Source organism: Passer domesticus, chromosome 13, assembly GCF_036417665.1.
Source record: "Passer domesticus isolate bPasDom1 chromosome 13, bPasDom1.hap1, whole genome shotgun sequence".
In the NCBI taxonomy this organism is placed as follows: domain Eukaryota; kingdom Metazoa; phylum Chordata; class Aves; order Passeriformes; family Passeridae; genus Passer; species Passer domesticus.
Window position 1 is genome coordinate 7265055 of NC_087486.1, and position 13037 is coordinate 7278091.

General features: G+C 40.8%; 1 protein-coding gene across 3 annotated transcripts in view; it reads right to left on the bottom strand.

Moving 5' to 3' along the window:
- Positions 1-6954: 6954 nt before the first annotated feature.
- The window catches only part of CNOT6 (CCR4-NOT transcription complex subunit 6), a 32654-nt gene continuing 26571 nt past the window's right edge, over positions 6955-13037 (bottom strand). For all 3 annotated transcript variants that reach the window (XM_064388356.1, XM_064388354.1, XM_064388355.1), the window contains exons 11-12: positions 11718-11920; positions 6955-11050 (exon numbers count right to left, since the gene is read on the bottom strand). In XM_064388356.1, coding sequence (XP_064244426.1) covers positions 10838-11050; positions 11718-11920 — 416 coding nt within the window. In that variant the 3' untranslated portion in view covers positions 6955-10837. The remainder of the gene's footprint in view (positions 11051-11717; positions 11921-13037) is intronic.

Below are 13037 nucleotides of genomic sequence, written 5' to 3' on the forward strand. Positions count from 1 at the left end.
AAGCAATTACACAAGAAATACCAAATTTGCTCCAGATGTTCTTCGCATTCCCCCTCAGGTCATGCTAGAGAAGCATCAAAAACTGCACAGAATAAATTGTGATGTTGGCTCACAAATGCCCTTCATGGCTGCTCAGCAGTGCCAGCCTCCCACCAGGCCCTGCTGAGCTGGGGCTGTGTAAGTGCAGAGGGGCCACCCCTGACTCCTGAGCCTACAGGGCATCCCAGCCTCCTTACTGGGATGAGCTGGGAGGTTCAGATTGAGCTTGATTTGCACAAAGAGCAAAGGAACCTGCACATGGTCCTTGCTCACAGAGCCACAGACAAGAAAACAGTACAAAATAAAACTATTTTTTAGGGGAAGCAAATACAAGCACAAGCCTGATCATGCCTGGTTTTGAATCCAGAAACATCCAGGTCCTACTCCAGACCCCAGTTTAGGACAGATGGGTGTCTAACAACTGACACTGTCTGCAGGTGAGAAGGGTTTGGTGGTACAAATATTGCAGGTGAGCTCCTGCTCGTGCTCAGAAGAGCTGATGGGGATGTGCCAGAGCAGCTGCAGCTGGGACTCTGCTGCTGCTCCCAGCCTGGCTCAGCCCCAGCTCTCTCCAAAATGTCACTGCACCTGTTCCTTCAGGCACTACAAGGTGACATAAAGCACAGCCAGGCTGTCATGACATTTGAGCTGCTCAGTGTTCAGCTTTCCTTCAGGTGTGCTGGGGTGTGAGGCATCCCCAGCCCTCGAGGGATGGTGACATCCCTGCCTCAGGTGCCAGATTCTGTGCTGACCCCCCATGCTGCCTCTGCTCAAACCTGGTTTGCTGGAACGAGGGCACACAGACAGAAAAAACCACCCTCCTTGCTGTGCAGGGTCAGCTCCTGGAATTAATTGTCAACAAGATAAAATTCAGCAGGATTCAAGAGAGGATTAGACAGTCCTGTGATCAGGAACATTTGTGCAATGCTAACTGGGTCAAAGAAATAGAAGAGAAATTAAGTGTTGTGCTTCCCTGAAGAGCTGAGCTGGTACCAGCTGGGTTTAGAACAGATTCCTCCCCACCTCCCTTTCCCAGTCTTTTTATAGCAACAAGCAAATAGCAAGATCTATTGCAAAGTGTCTTCTCTTCCCTGGAATAATAAAGCACTGCCTGCTCTAGGAAGTTCTCGAGACCAAAGTGACAACTGATCCTTGCAACAGCACTCAGCAAAACCCTCCCCTTGTCATTTTAGAGGCAGAAAATGAAAGTTTCCTTTCTCTGCTGCCTCTGAGATTCAGATCAACAATTTCTCAAAAAGGGAATGAACCACACAATAAACTGCCTGCAGATGAGCTGCTTGTGTCTCCACCCTGAAACTCTTTTCTAAGCGTAATTAACCAAATTAATTATGTAACTGTACAATAGTGTTAACCAGGAAAACATGTGGGGTAAAGAGCTGGATCCAGAAGCCAACAGTGGTATTATAGGGAAGTGTCATGGGGATAATGGGAGTGATAGTTTCCACCACCAAAGAGAGCCAAACAGATTAGGTTTTGTAACAAGGAAAAGAGGAGCAAAATCCTCAGGATTTTGGAATGGAGTTCACTCTCCAGGTCGGCAGATGCTGCACCAGGTGCTCCAAGGTGGGATTTTCCATGGAGGTAGAAGGTGGAGGCTGGGGTGCCCAGTATAACCTTTTCTTAGGCTCTGTTTTTTCAGTAGAAAGATGCTGACAAACATCCATAATCCCTGCACATTTTTCTGACACATAGAAGTGCTCCTGGCACAACTGGCCAGCAGGCACAAGGCACTGCATGTGACAGCAAGGGCAGTGCAGCTGCTCTGAGCACATCAGTGCACTTCATTAAACTGCACTGTCTTCAACAACAGGATTCTGAGAGAAAAGTCTCTCTGAGGCTAATGCTGGCAACAGAAAACTTTACCTGGTGATCTCAGACAGGCAGCAGGAAATCTTTGGATTCTGTGCCCAAAGATGAAGCTTCCTTCCTGCAGTCCATTGCAAGGGATACAAGCTAGAAAGAAAAAAACATTTAAACATCACCCCCTTAGGCTTGGCAAAATTTGTAATGCCCATTGTATTCAAAATTTTCATAGTATCATAGAATGGTTTGGACCCTAAAGATCATCTTGTTCCAGCCCCCTGCCATGGGCAGGGACATCTTCCACTAGAGAAGGTTTCTCCAAGCCCCATCCAGCCTGACCTTGAATATTTCCAGAGATGGAGCAGCCACAGCTTCTCTGGGAATCTTTGCCAGGGCCTCACAGGGAAGAACTTCCTAATACCCAATATAACCCTGCCCTCTGTCACTTTGAAGCCACTCATTTTTGTATTTGCTGCCCAAAATTGACTAAAAAACAAACCCCTCCCCACAAACAAAGAAACCACCTCACCACCACATTTTGTTGTATCTAATTCTAATTCTAGCAATTTAATTTCAAAAGGAAATTCAAGATGTTTTTATTATATTTCCCTTTTCCCTGTTCTTCCAGAAATAGCAAAGGCTAATATGGCCAGTCTCACTTTGTCAGGCTCTCAGACTGTGGGGGCTGTGAGGCCCCAGCTATCAAACCAAACATTGTAATTAGCCTTTACTAGAATTCTTTCCTTTCTCATCAACAGTATCAAGAACCACATTTATACAGTAGTTTGTCACACATAATTGTTTTTGGGTTTTTTTAAGAGAAGTGTTTTTGCACATCCCGACCCACACGAGCTCCCAAGGTCTCTCAGCTCCATTGTTCTTCAACAGACAGGACAGACTTACATATCTTTATGGGTCAGAACCTTTGCAGATGTATTTAAGAAGTCCTTGCTCTCAGAACCTCGTACAGAGTGTTCCAGGCCAGCAGTACTTTTAAAATCACTGTGAAAACAAAGCACTGCACTGCATGCATTCCTTGTCCTGGGGACAGGAGGGAACCAACCCACCTGACAGGCTGAAGGCACACTGCTCATCCTGCTGTGGAGAGGAGCTCCAGCAGGACAAGGCCATGGCTCTGTGCCCTCCTCAGACCCTCTGATCTGCCTCAGTGCAGGGCAGTTTCACCCTTGCTGGAGTCCCTCAGCTCATGGGATGAGATTCTCACCTGCAGGACAAGAGGCAGCAGGACCAACCCCAGAGTCCAAGCTGGGGACTGCAGGTGTGACCTTCACCACCCAGACACCCAGGAGCTTCAGTTAGTTGCTGGCTTTTGGAATTATTGCTGCTTTTTGTAGAATGGGAATCATTCCTACTTAGGGGAAGAAGATTCATGGGATTGCCCAAACATATAAGAAAAAATAATTATATAGAAATAGATTTTTCAGAGCAAGCCACAGAAATAAAAGAGGAACATGTGTTGCAGTGCCAGGTGGTTCTTTCTCCTTATTCATTCCACCAGTTCCTACAGGACATGAGTAATACATGGACAAATGTAAAGGAGAGGCTGGCTGACTCCTGAGTCTGATGTAACAAGGTGAAACTGCAGTTTTCACACTATCAAATTGAAAGCCTAATTAAATTGTACAGCCATGCTAGAGACTTGGCACTAGACCCAGTAAAAATGCAAACTCAGTTCAGTGGGATGTGAATCCTGTGTTGGGTGCCACAGGCCAGACACTGCCCTGGTGCCTGCAGGGCTCTGGGGAGTCAGGACAGGTCTCAGGGAAGACAGGCTGTTCCACATGCACACGTGGGAATTTCATTTTTCTGTGCTCCTGATTGTGTTTTCCCAGTGAATGGGTCAATGGAAAATTTCCTGTTGGCTGTTTGGGCCAAGACCCACATTTCTACCTTATGTTCATCTCCCTCCTCCCTCACTGGTCTGTGGATAAATGATTCCACTAGAGGGAGAAAATATTACACAGGGTAATCCCAATCCTTCCTGTGGTCTATCACCTCAATTTACACCAGAAATACTCCTAGTTTACTACCTACAAGCATCAGCAAGCATAGCTCCCACTTACACAGGGGTACAGCCTCTCAGAGAACAGCTAAGGCACTAAAAACCTTCAGCTGCCTCACACACCAACTAAAAACACTGCAAAGGACATGAAAATACATAAATTCGTGGAGTCAGAAACTGAGAATCAAAGAGCAGCTGAAAGAAAAGCCTGTTTGATTTGATCTTGTCTCCCTGGGCAGTGCATGTAGAGTTTCACTGTTATTATTCACTGGAAAACTGGCCAGCCATTACCCAGCCCTGCCAAGCCCACCTTGTCCCCAGGTGCCACAGTTAAACATCTTTTAAATCCCTCCAGGCATGGCCACTCCATCACTTCTCTGGGAAGCCTGTTCCAATACTTAACAGCCCTTTCCATGAAGAGATTTTCTAGGGAAATCTAACATCCAATCTCAACTTTTGCTGACAGACCATTCCCCTTGTCCTGCTGCTGGTTGCCTGGGAGAAGAGACCAACCCCACGGGGCTACAGAGTGGGATGAGGTTCCCCCTGAAGCTCAGTTTTCAGGCAAATATTCCCTATCTCCACCGGTTTCCTTTGCACAGTAACCTGTAATTAATTTTTCTGAGCCTGCAGCAGCTGTTCCATGGCTGGCAGCACGTGCACCCCAGGACACAGGAGAGTGCACAAGCGTGGCAAGGACTTGGTCCCCAGCATCCCCCACCACGCTGGCCATGAAACACTCTCACAAACCACTGGAGCCTGGCACGTTCCCAGAGACAGGAAAAATGCAGAGAAAACTTAAACTATACTAAAAAAAAAAAAAAAAGGCGTAGCCTCATCAAGTGACCTGTGTGTTGCTTAAATCTGTGGTTACTAAAACCCAGAAGGATGGTATATATATTTTTATTTTCTGTAGTGTGTGCTTTTTTTACAGTAAATATCTAGCATTTTAAAATATTTTCTGTAGTGTCTGCTTTTTTACAATAAATATCTAGCATTTTTAAATAAATCAGTGCTGTCCACTGATACACTAGGAAGATTTAACCAAGATGTACCCTCTTATATTTTGAAAACGCATAAACTGTGAGAACAGTAGGCTTATTTTGGAATTAAAAAATATCCAAGTGTACCAAAGATTTCTATAAATAGCTTAATTAGATTTACTGCTTTCCATACAGAGTAAGGGAACATTTAGAGACTAAACCATTACTGCCTTTGGGTTAGGAAAGGAGGATGAAAAGCAAGAAAAGAACCAGAACACTCACCTTTAGGGAAGTATGGCTTCTCCCAAGAGGTCACTTATGTACCTGGCTGAGTCTTGTCCTTTCCACTTACCTTTTTCTCTTTGGGCTTAGCTCCACAGGTTTTAAGGTTCCTCTGCTTCGCCAGTGCCAATAGAAAAGACAAGCCATACTGTCAACTGCTTTGATATGGGAGAGTCTCACCCTAGAAGGCCCAAATCCAACTTTTTTTCTATCACTGAACAGCCAGTGGATAATGGGGTATCAAGGACCAACAACCAGAGTCTGACCAGAGAGGTTGTGTATTCAATGATATTAAAATAGCTCCAGTTATTTTCCTTCAAGTTAAGCAAGGACATGATTTCTTTGACCTGGCTGAGGATGACAGGACACAGGCTCAGCTCAGCCCTTTGCCTTTGAGGGAGAGGTGCTGTTTTCTCCCCACATTCTCTGACAAGGACACTGGCCTCTCCCTTAGTTTTGGCAGTTTCCCTACAAACAGCTCTCCCCATACTTACATGTCAGGTTTACAGAAACTATTTAGGAGCTTGTAAACTCCAGTCTGGAACCACGTAACCACTGCACTAATCTGAAAATTTAACCTTAAGCAGATTAATGCAACAAGGGAAGGCCCTACTGAATAATTTTGTCACTGAGGACCAAGTGGGTCCCTTTCATTCCCATCATGACAGCTGGATTTATAAACCAGTATTAATTGGCATGAATGTTACCAAACCAGCTGCTACCACTAGAAAAGGTTCATCCCTGGGCCTGAATTCCCAGAAATATTCTTCAGAATAATTCTACAAGCCACACTTTGTGCATGCACTGAAGTAGGTTCAGGCTGTGCAGCTCAAGTCTGTGTTTCCCGCACCATCTAGTGGCAATCCTGCAAACGTGTTGGGAATTAACATCTCACCCAAGACACAAAACCAAACAGAAACCATAGCTAGGCCTGCAAGGGACCCATCACACTGCTGGGGACTTACAGCTGCTTCAAGAGAGCACATTTTAAACCTACAAACAAGCTGAACATCGTGGGGCCTGTGGTGTGTGTTGGAACCCAGAACTAGATCATTTATTTCATGGCAAAGCAGCAGCAACTCACAGAACATGGGCTCTGAGGAGGGCAGGGGTGCCAGGAGAGGTACTGGGTGCTGCAGTGCTCTGCACACACAAGTGTGCTCAGGTGTCTGATGTTTCCTGCTGCCAGTGATGGGAACATTTGGTGAAATGTGGTGAGGCTGCACTGTTACAGACACTGAGACAATGTCACCCACAGAGAAAGAAGAGGGTATGAAAATACACCAGGGACAAGAGTTTGCTGAATCTCATTGCTGAAAAAGAAGTTGAAAAAGTCTTCACTTTGTTTCCCTCCCATAGTAAATTGAGTATTTGAATCCCTTCCTACTGTCAGACCCCAAGTCTACTTTGTGCTTCTGGAGCAGTAAGAGGAAGGAAGGAGCAGGGTCTACAGGAGCGAGACAAAACCTGCACTGCACAGCTGACCTTACACATTGACCTGGAAGGTCAGAGGATGCCAGCTATGAAGACAAGGAGTTGAGCTCTGAGTAGGTTTGGACAGGGTTCTCCACAGGCTCTGGAGGCACTTCTGATCAGGCCTTCACTTTGCAATCCAAACCCAAGTGACCAGAGCAGATTTCTGGTGTGCAGATCTCAAAAGCAGCAGGAAGCACAGCAAGGTCCTTCTGGGATTAACCGGTTCCTTATGCTTCCATTATACCCTTCACACACTTCACTCACTTTGGCTGGAACTCCTGAGGAAAACCTTTATGAATCAGGTTAAAATATGAATTAGACTTCAAGAAGGTTTGAAACAGATACTGGATTTATTGGTCAGCTATGAGTAGGAAAATACATTGGTAAAGAAAAAGAAGACCCTGTATATAAATATAATACTAACTAGTTAAAATTTGACCAAGAAGAAAGTTCCACTGAAGAGAACAGTAAAAGCCCTTGTTTACCATCAGACCATATTCAGTTTCCCATTTATCTTATTGAAGAGCTGCCTATAGACAAATGCAACATTCTTTGAGCTTAGTGCAGATAATGTGCTGGTTTTTGTTACATGAATGGTAAACAAGAGTTAGTCCAGTGCATTACACATTATACAGAAGTACTGTGAATAAAGACTAAGATATTCTATTTTAGACACTACTTAAACATACCAAGACACTTAAGTGTTACAAATTTATGCAACCAAAAGAAAAGAATAGCAGTTAACATACTAAAAAATACTGTGTCCGGCTGGATGAGAAAGGCTTTGCTACTGAAGCGGTTAACTGAACTTTTCAAAGTTTTACAGTGTAATTAGTTTTCTTTTTCCCCCTCCCCCACAATGGCGTTGCAATTATTTTGTCTTTCATACAGGTTTTGCATGGTTGAAAAAGCAAAGCATAAGCTATTTTCTAAGCCTGCCATAAAAAAAAAAAAACACCCTTGAGAGATTTGCTGAAGTTACATCAGAGATGCATACAATGTTCCTAAAATCAGTTCAGTCCAATGCTAGCCAAATTTACCCTTAATTTAAAGCTGCTAAAAGGACAAAATAATTACAACACACAGCAATTTATATGCTCTTTCCCCCCCTACTTGTGTTATGTTAAAGCAGTAACTTGTGGTATTAGTCTTGTACTCTAAACAATTGTTTTATTTAAGGGTGTAGTTCAATTTACACTTTGACACCCAGAACTCTTGGTAAATGTAAATAAAACTAGACAAGATATGGCAGAGTGTATTTTAAGTGGAAAAAAGCCTGGTCTTACCTAAATAAATTCTTTCAACCCCAAGGATGTTCTGTGACTTTTGCTGTATGTGCTTTTACAACAAGAACACTGAAGGTACATTATGGCAACACCCAAAACTACCTTGAATAAAAATATTGCAAATAACCATTTCATGTTAAAAACTATGAAGCAAACATCTTGATTTTGTGAAGACACGGTTTATTGCCTTATTCTATGTTATAGCTGGAAATTGAGACTTTTGAGTTAGATTTGTTTGACACAAGAATGTATTTTCTTTGAGAGATTGTTTGACAAAGTTTATCTCAGCTCTGTTTTGGTGCCATCTGGTCTTTCCCTATTTTCAAAACATTTCTCCTTCCTTCCTTTAGCCCCCGAGTCACAGCTGCTGTCCAGTTAAAACCCAGTGAAGTCAAAGGAGTGTCTTCAATGGATTCAGAGGGTTTTCAATCAGGACCTGATGGACTACTATAAAAGCTGGAGGAAATGGTTATTCAAATGGACCCTTAGACCATAAGGTGACTAAGCAGGAACAGTTGTGTCTCCAAAAGCACAAGGGGCCATATTTTCACATGCTGTCATAAATTCAAATATTTTTTTAAGACTAAGCAATAGAGGAGAACACATACTGGATAAAGCTCAAACCTTTAGAATCTAACAAGTGCACTCAAGCTCCAGCATCTATTAAAGTAAATTATCCCCCTCTAAAAAAATACAAAATGAGTAAGTGCTTCCCTTCCCCTTCTGTAAAGCTTTCTGGACTCCTTACACAATCCAGATATCAGAAAAGAAAAATAGTTTGCTTAGTCTGACAAGCTAAATTGGCTCATCATTACTGGAAATTGTCATGATGTACATTACCAAGACATCATTAAGGAAACATGAGTAAAACACCTTTTATTCACACTTTACAAAAAAACCCCAAAAAACAAACAGAAAAAAAATAACACTACGCATTAAATCTACTACAGCAATACTACCAGCATTTCAATGTACTGATTATAAACTGGACATGTTTGGTGTTTTTACAACTAAAACCAAAACAAGATAACCCCAAGAGATCAGGTCCCAGACAAGGATTCAAGATCAAAATTTCTTGTATTGAAATTTTAAAATGTACATTTTACACATCCAAACTGTTTGCAATTTTTACTTTGAGCTTAAAACAGAACAGTTTGAGCACACTTGTGTGCCAACTACTTCTCAATAAAATTTTGAATCATTATTACCAATCAATTCTCTTATATATAAAAAAAATTCACAATATTTAGAAAGTTTTCTCTTTATGCTCAGTGTCCTTTTGCTTCCCTGCCCGCAGCTGAAACAAAAGCTGTTTAAGACCAAGCTCTATATCCATTATTAATTTTTTTTTTTTTACATTTATTATTGAAGTTGTATTACTCTAAGGAGATGATGAATTCTCCCTTTTAGGATACAAATAAACAAGTTAAATTTGTAAGCTGTTATATACTTGGCTTCATGACACAAATGGCACTGAGGGTACACTATAACTTCGGTCTTGCTTGACACTTTAAAATAAGACTTGGTCACTTTAAAATATGATCTGAAGAATTGTCTTTGGGACCTGTATTGAAAATGCATTTATTTTACACTGCTTCATTAATAGAAAATGTAGGGCTAGGTTTTTATCTTCAAGGAATTATACTTTCAGAAACTGAGGAACACACAAACGAAAGAGAATCCACATGATAGTAACTCTTAGTGGGAAAAACGGCACTGTGCAATGACACTGAAGGAAGCAGTGCATGGGCGTCAGAAGCTAGAAACTGTGTACCCATAACCTGAACATGTTCCAAAGTGTGATATTCAATGCTTCACAAAGGAAAAAAGATGCCACAGCTTATACAAAAGTATCTTCATAAAATTTTCACAAGTGTTAACATTATTTAAAAAAATAAAAGAGGATGCACAGGATCTCTCTGCATGCACAGGCAGTGCTAGTTGAGAACAAATTTAAGCAGGCACAGTGGAGATAGGACAAATATTTAAAACAGAAATGAAGAAGCTGTACACAAGTATCCTAGATTTTACTTCAAAGTTAGAGATGAAAAAAATGTCTGACTGTGTACACATCAGCAATAACTTCCAATCCATACAGGTCTACTTATATTCACTGCTCAGCTTATCTGTTCTGTGAGAACTCTATGCCTCTTTCTTTTTTTTTTTTTAATCAGAAATAGAATGTATTTCATTATCTCTGTAAGTTATTAATATTTTATAGGTTTGGATTTTGAAAGCAACGTTCTCAATTGAACATAAAAAGTAGTATAAAAGGGCTAACGAAACCCTAACAGTGCAAATCATTAGCAGAGAAAACCTGTGACAACCTCTTTTACACGCTGGCCTTTATAACACATGAAAACAGATAAAAATTTAGCCTTAGTTTACAATACAATCATTTTCCAAATCTGATTTTTCTTTTTTTTTTTTAAAGTACAAAATCTCATAAATCAGGTTTTCTGTTGTTCATATACAATCAATAAAGGCTAAATTCAAATTCTATATTTTACAAACAAGTCTGAAAAAGGAGGGAGTGAAGTACGGAGAATGTTCTGTGGATGTTCCTACTGGCCTCAAAAAAGTAGTGCTACAGATAACTGTGCAAAGAGAATACACTGTATAACAATTCCCTATTTCAAGGCATGAAAATGTCACGTTGGAGAAAAGAAACAGGAAGGTTAATTGCAATGTATTAAAGAAAGGTGCAAATGCACCAATCGCTGTGGAACAGTATACAAAGTATATTGGGCTCAGAATTGTGTCTGTTGATAGCACCTGGCTTTTACTATGTCTTTAGCAAATAATTAGATTTAAGATTAAGATTATTAAGAAAAAAAATCCCTGTTGGCCATACCTCACTCCTCTATATTCAGATTTTACAATTGTACAAGTTAGATTGAGGTTGCCCTCTAAAATGTATTTGACTACCTCCTGCCAGGGAGATGGATTCCATTTACAGGAGGCAGGAAAGGCAGCAAAAGCTCCAGTTGTGCAAAAAGTGAGAAGTGGTCAGAAGGGATGAGTGGATGTGGACAACCACTTATATTGTTCTCTATTAACCAATGATGATCCAAAGGTCCAAGAATGCCAAGTATGTTTAGCTGAGGTTTAGAGTAGAAGATGTAATCAATAATACCCTAAAACAAGAGGGGAAAAAAAAAAAGGATTTTTGTTAGTATTTATTCTTGTCTCAAGTTATTATTCTAAACAAGAGGTGACCTCAGTGTTACAAGTAATGAAATATCCCATTCCTTCTCTATAGCACATCACAATTTAGGAGATTTCTTCCTCCCATATGCAGTGGGATGCTCAATATAGATTAGGAAAACAAAAGAAAAAGCCACCCTTTATCACTTCTGCTATGCTTTTGTGGGTTTCAATTTCCAACCTCCTAGAGAGCTTCAAATCACATTTCACTGATTTTTAAGAGGAAAAAAAACAAAACAATCTCTGTTTTCCCAACGGAGAACTTAAGACTTTTCCAGAAGCAACATGGATTATTTCCTTGCACTTGACAGCTTAAGTGCCCCTGTCATTTAGCTTGGAGTATCAAAACACAAACTCCTACTGTTTACAGGGAGGATTAAGAGCACCCCAACTCTTGCAAAGCTGTTGCAAGTTATTAAAAAGAATAGAATGGTTTCTAGGAGACTGAAGTGTTGGGCATTTTAGTTTACTATGTTTTAAGTGTAAACTTGGTGAACTTAGCTACACAGCTTAACTTATATAACAACTTCACAGAGCAAATCACATTAGTCACACTTGAAAATGGAAAACCTTTCCAAAATATAAGCAAGCCCTTACCTTGAAGTCAAATGTGTAATTTGTGTAAGGCATTAGACCATTCTCATAGGCACTCTTCAACTTGAAACCATGTGTAATTCTTCCATTTGTTGTCCCATTTTTTCCATTACAGCTGAAGTTAGTAAGACTTTCGTTGTATCTCAGTTCTTTAAAATCTTTGTGGTTTGTTTCCACTCCACCAGTGCTCAAGTACTCAACAACACCTGTGAGGAGACACATTACAAACAAGAAGGTATTAACAAACATTCAGCACATAAATGTATGTAGGTACTCAAAGTCAGACATGCAACTTTAGGCTTTATGTAATCAAAACCTTAACAATACACAGTACAATCAACAGTAGTTCTTTTAAAATACTGCAGGGCAACCTGTATCAAGAGCAAATGTCACCTAGAACAAAGAGACCCACTCTGATTAGAAAAAAAAGAGAAGATTAATAAGATAGGGAAGGGGAAGATGCAAAAAAATCAGAAGTAAAATTCTATCAATGCTAGTTATTGGCTGCCTCTTCTTGCTTTTATGCTCAGGTCCTGCTGTTTAATGTTCTTCAGCTAAAGTGTTGCAAAAAAACCAACTTCTGAAACACTACTTCAAAAGAAGGTAACTTTAAAGAGGCTGCAAAGCCAAACTGATTAGATTTGTGTCACATAAAAAGATGGTTGTGCCTCACTTTCAGAATAGCTGTGTTAAAGTTCTGGAAGGTAAAAGAAGCAGTTAAGTTGCTCTGAAGACACAATGAGACACGTGAACTGGTCATTGCAATGAGCACTAGTGATACTGGCCTTCCTTGGATCAAAAAGAATCCCATTTCCATTACTGCTGAGCTCCTTAAAACCCTAAGAGATGTTAAGAGTTGCCAAGATGAAGCCAGAAGGAAGGGGACCAGGAATGGAGATGAAGGATGGCTCTTGAGTACAGCACTTCAGCTGGGTACCTGAGCGAGCAAGGTGGCAGTCACTGAATGTGTTCTTTCCTTGCACTTTATAAAGCTGCCACCAAGTCATGAAACAAAGTCCCATGCTAATAAAGAGCTCTGGAAAGTCCCCTTCTGAAGGGGATGTATTGAATTTTAGAAGTGCTAAAACATGACAGAAAATGATTGTATGGTAGCAAATTTAAAGGTGAAATATCTTTTCACACTAAAATTAGGAAAACCAAATTAACAGCAACACACTTATGTTTCCAGTTATTTTTGGAAGATATTTTAAAATACAGGAACAAACAGGGAACAAAATCACAGTGGAAATGCTTCAGAAAGCCCAGACACAGCTCCAGTACAGAACAAGCAATAAGGTCACTCACAAATGAAACAGTTCTCTC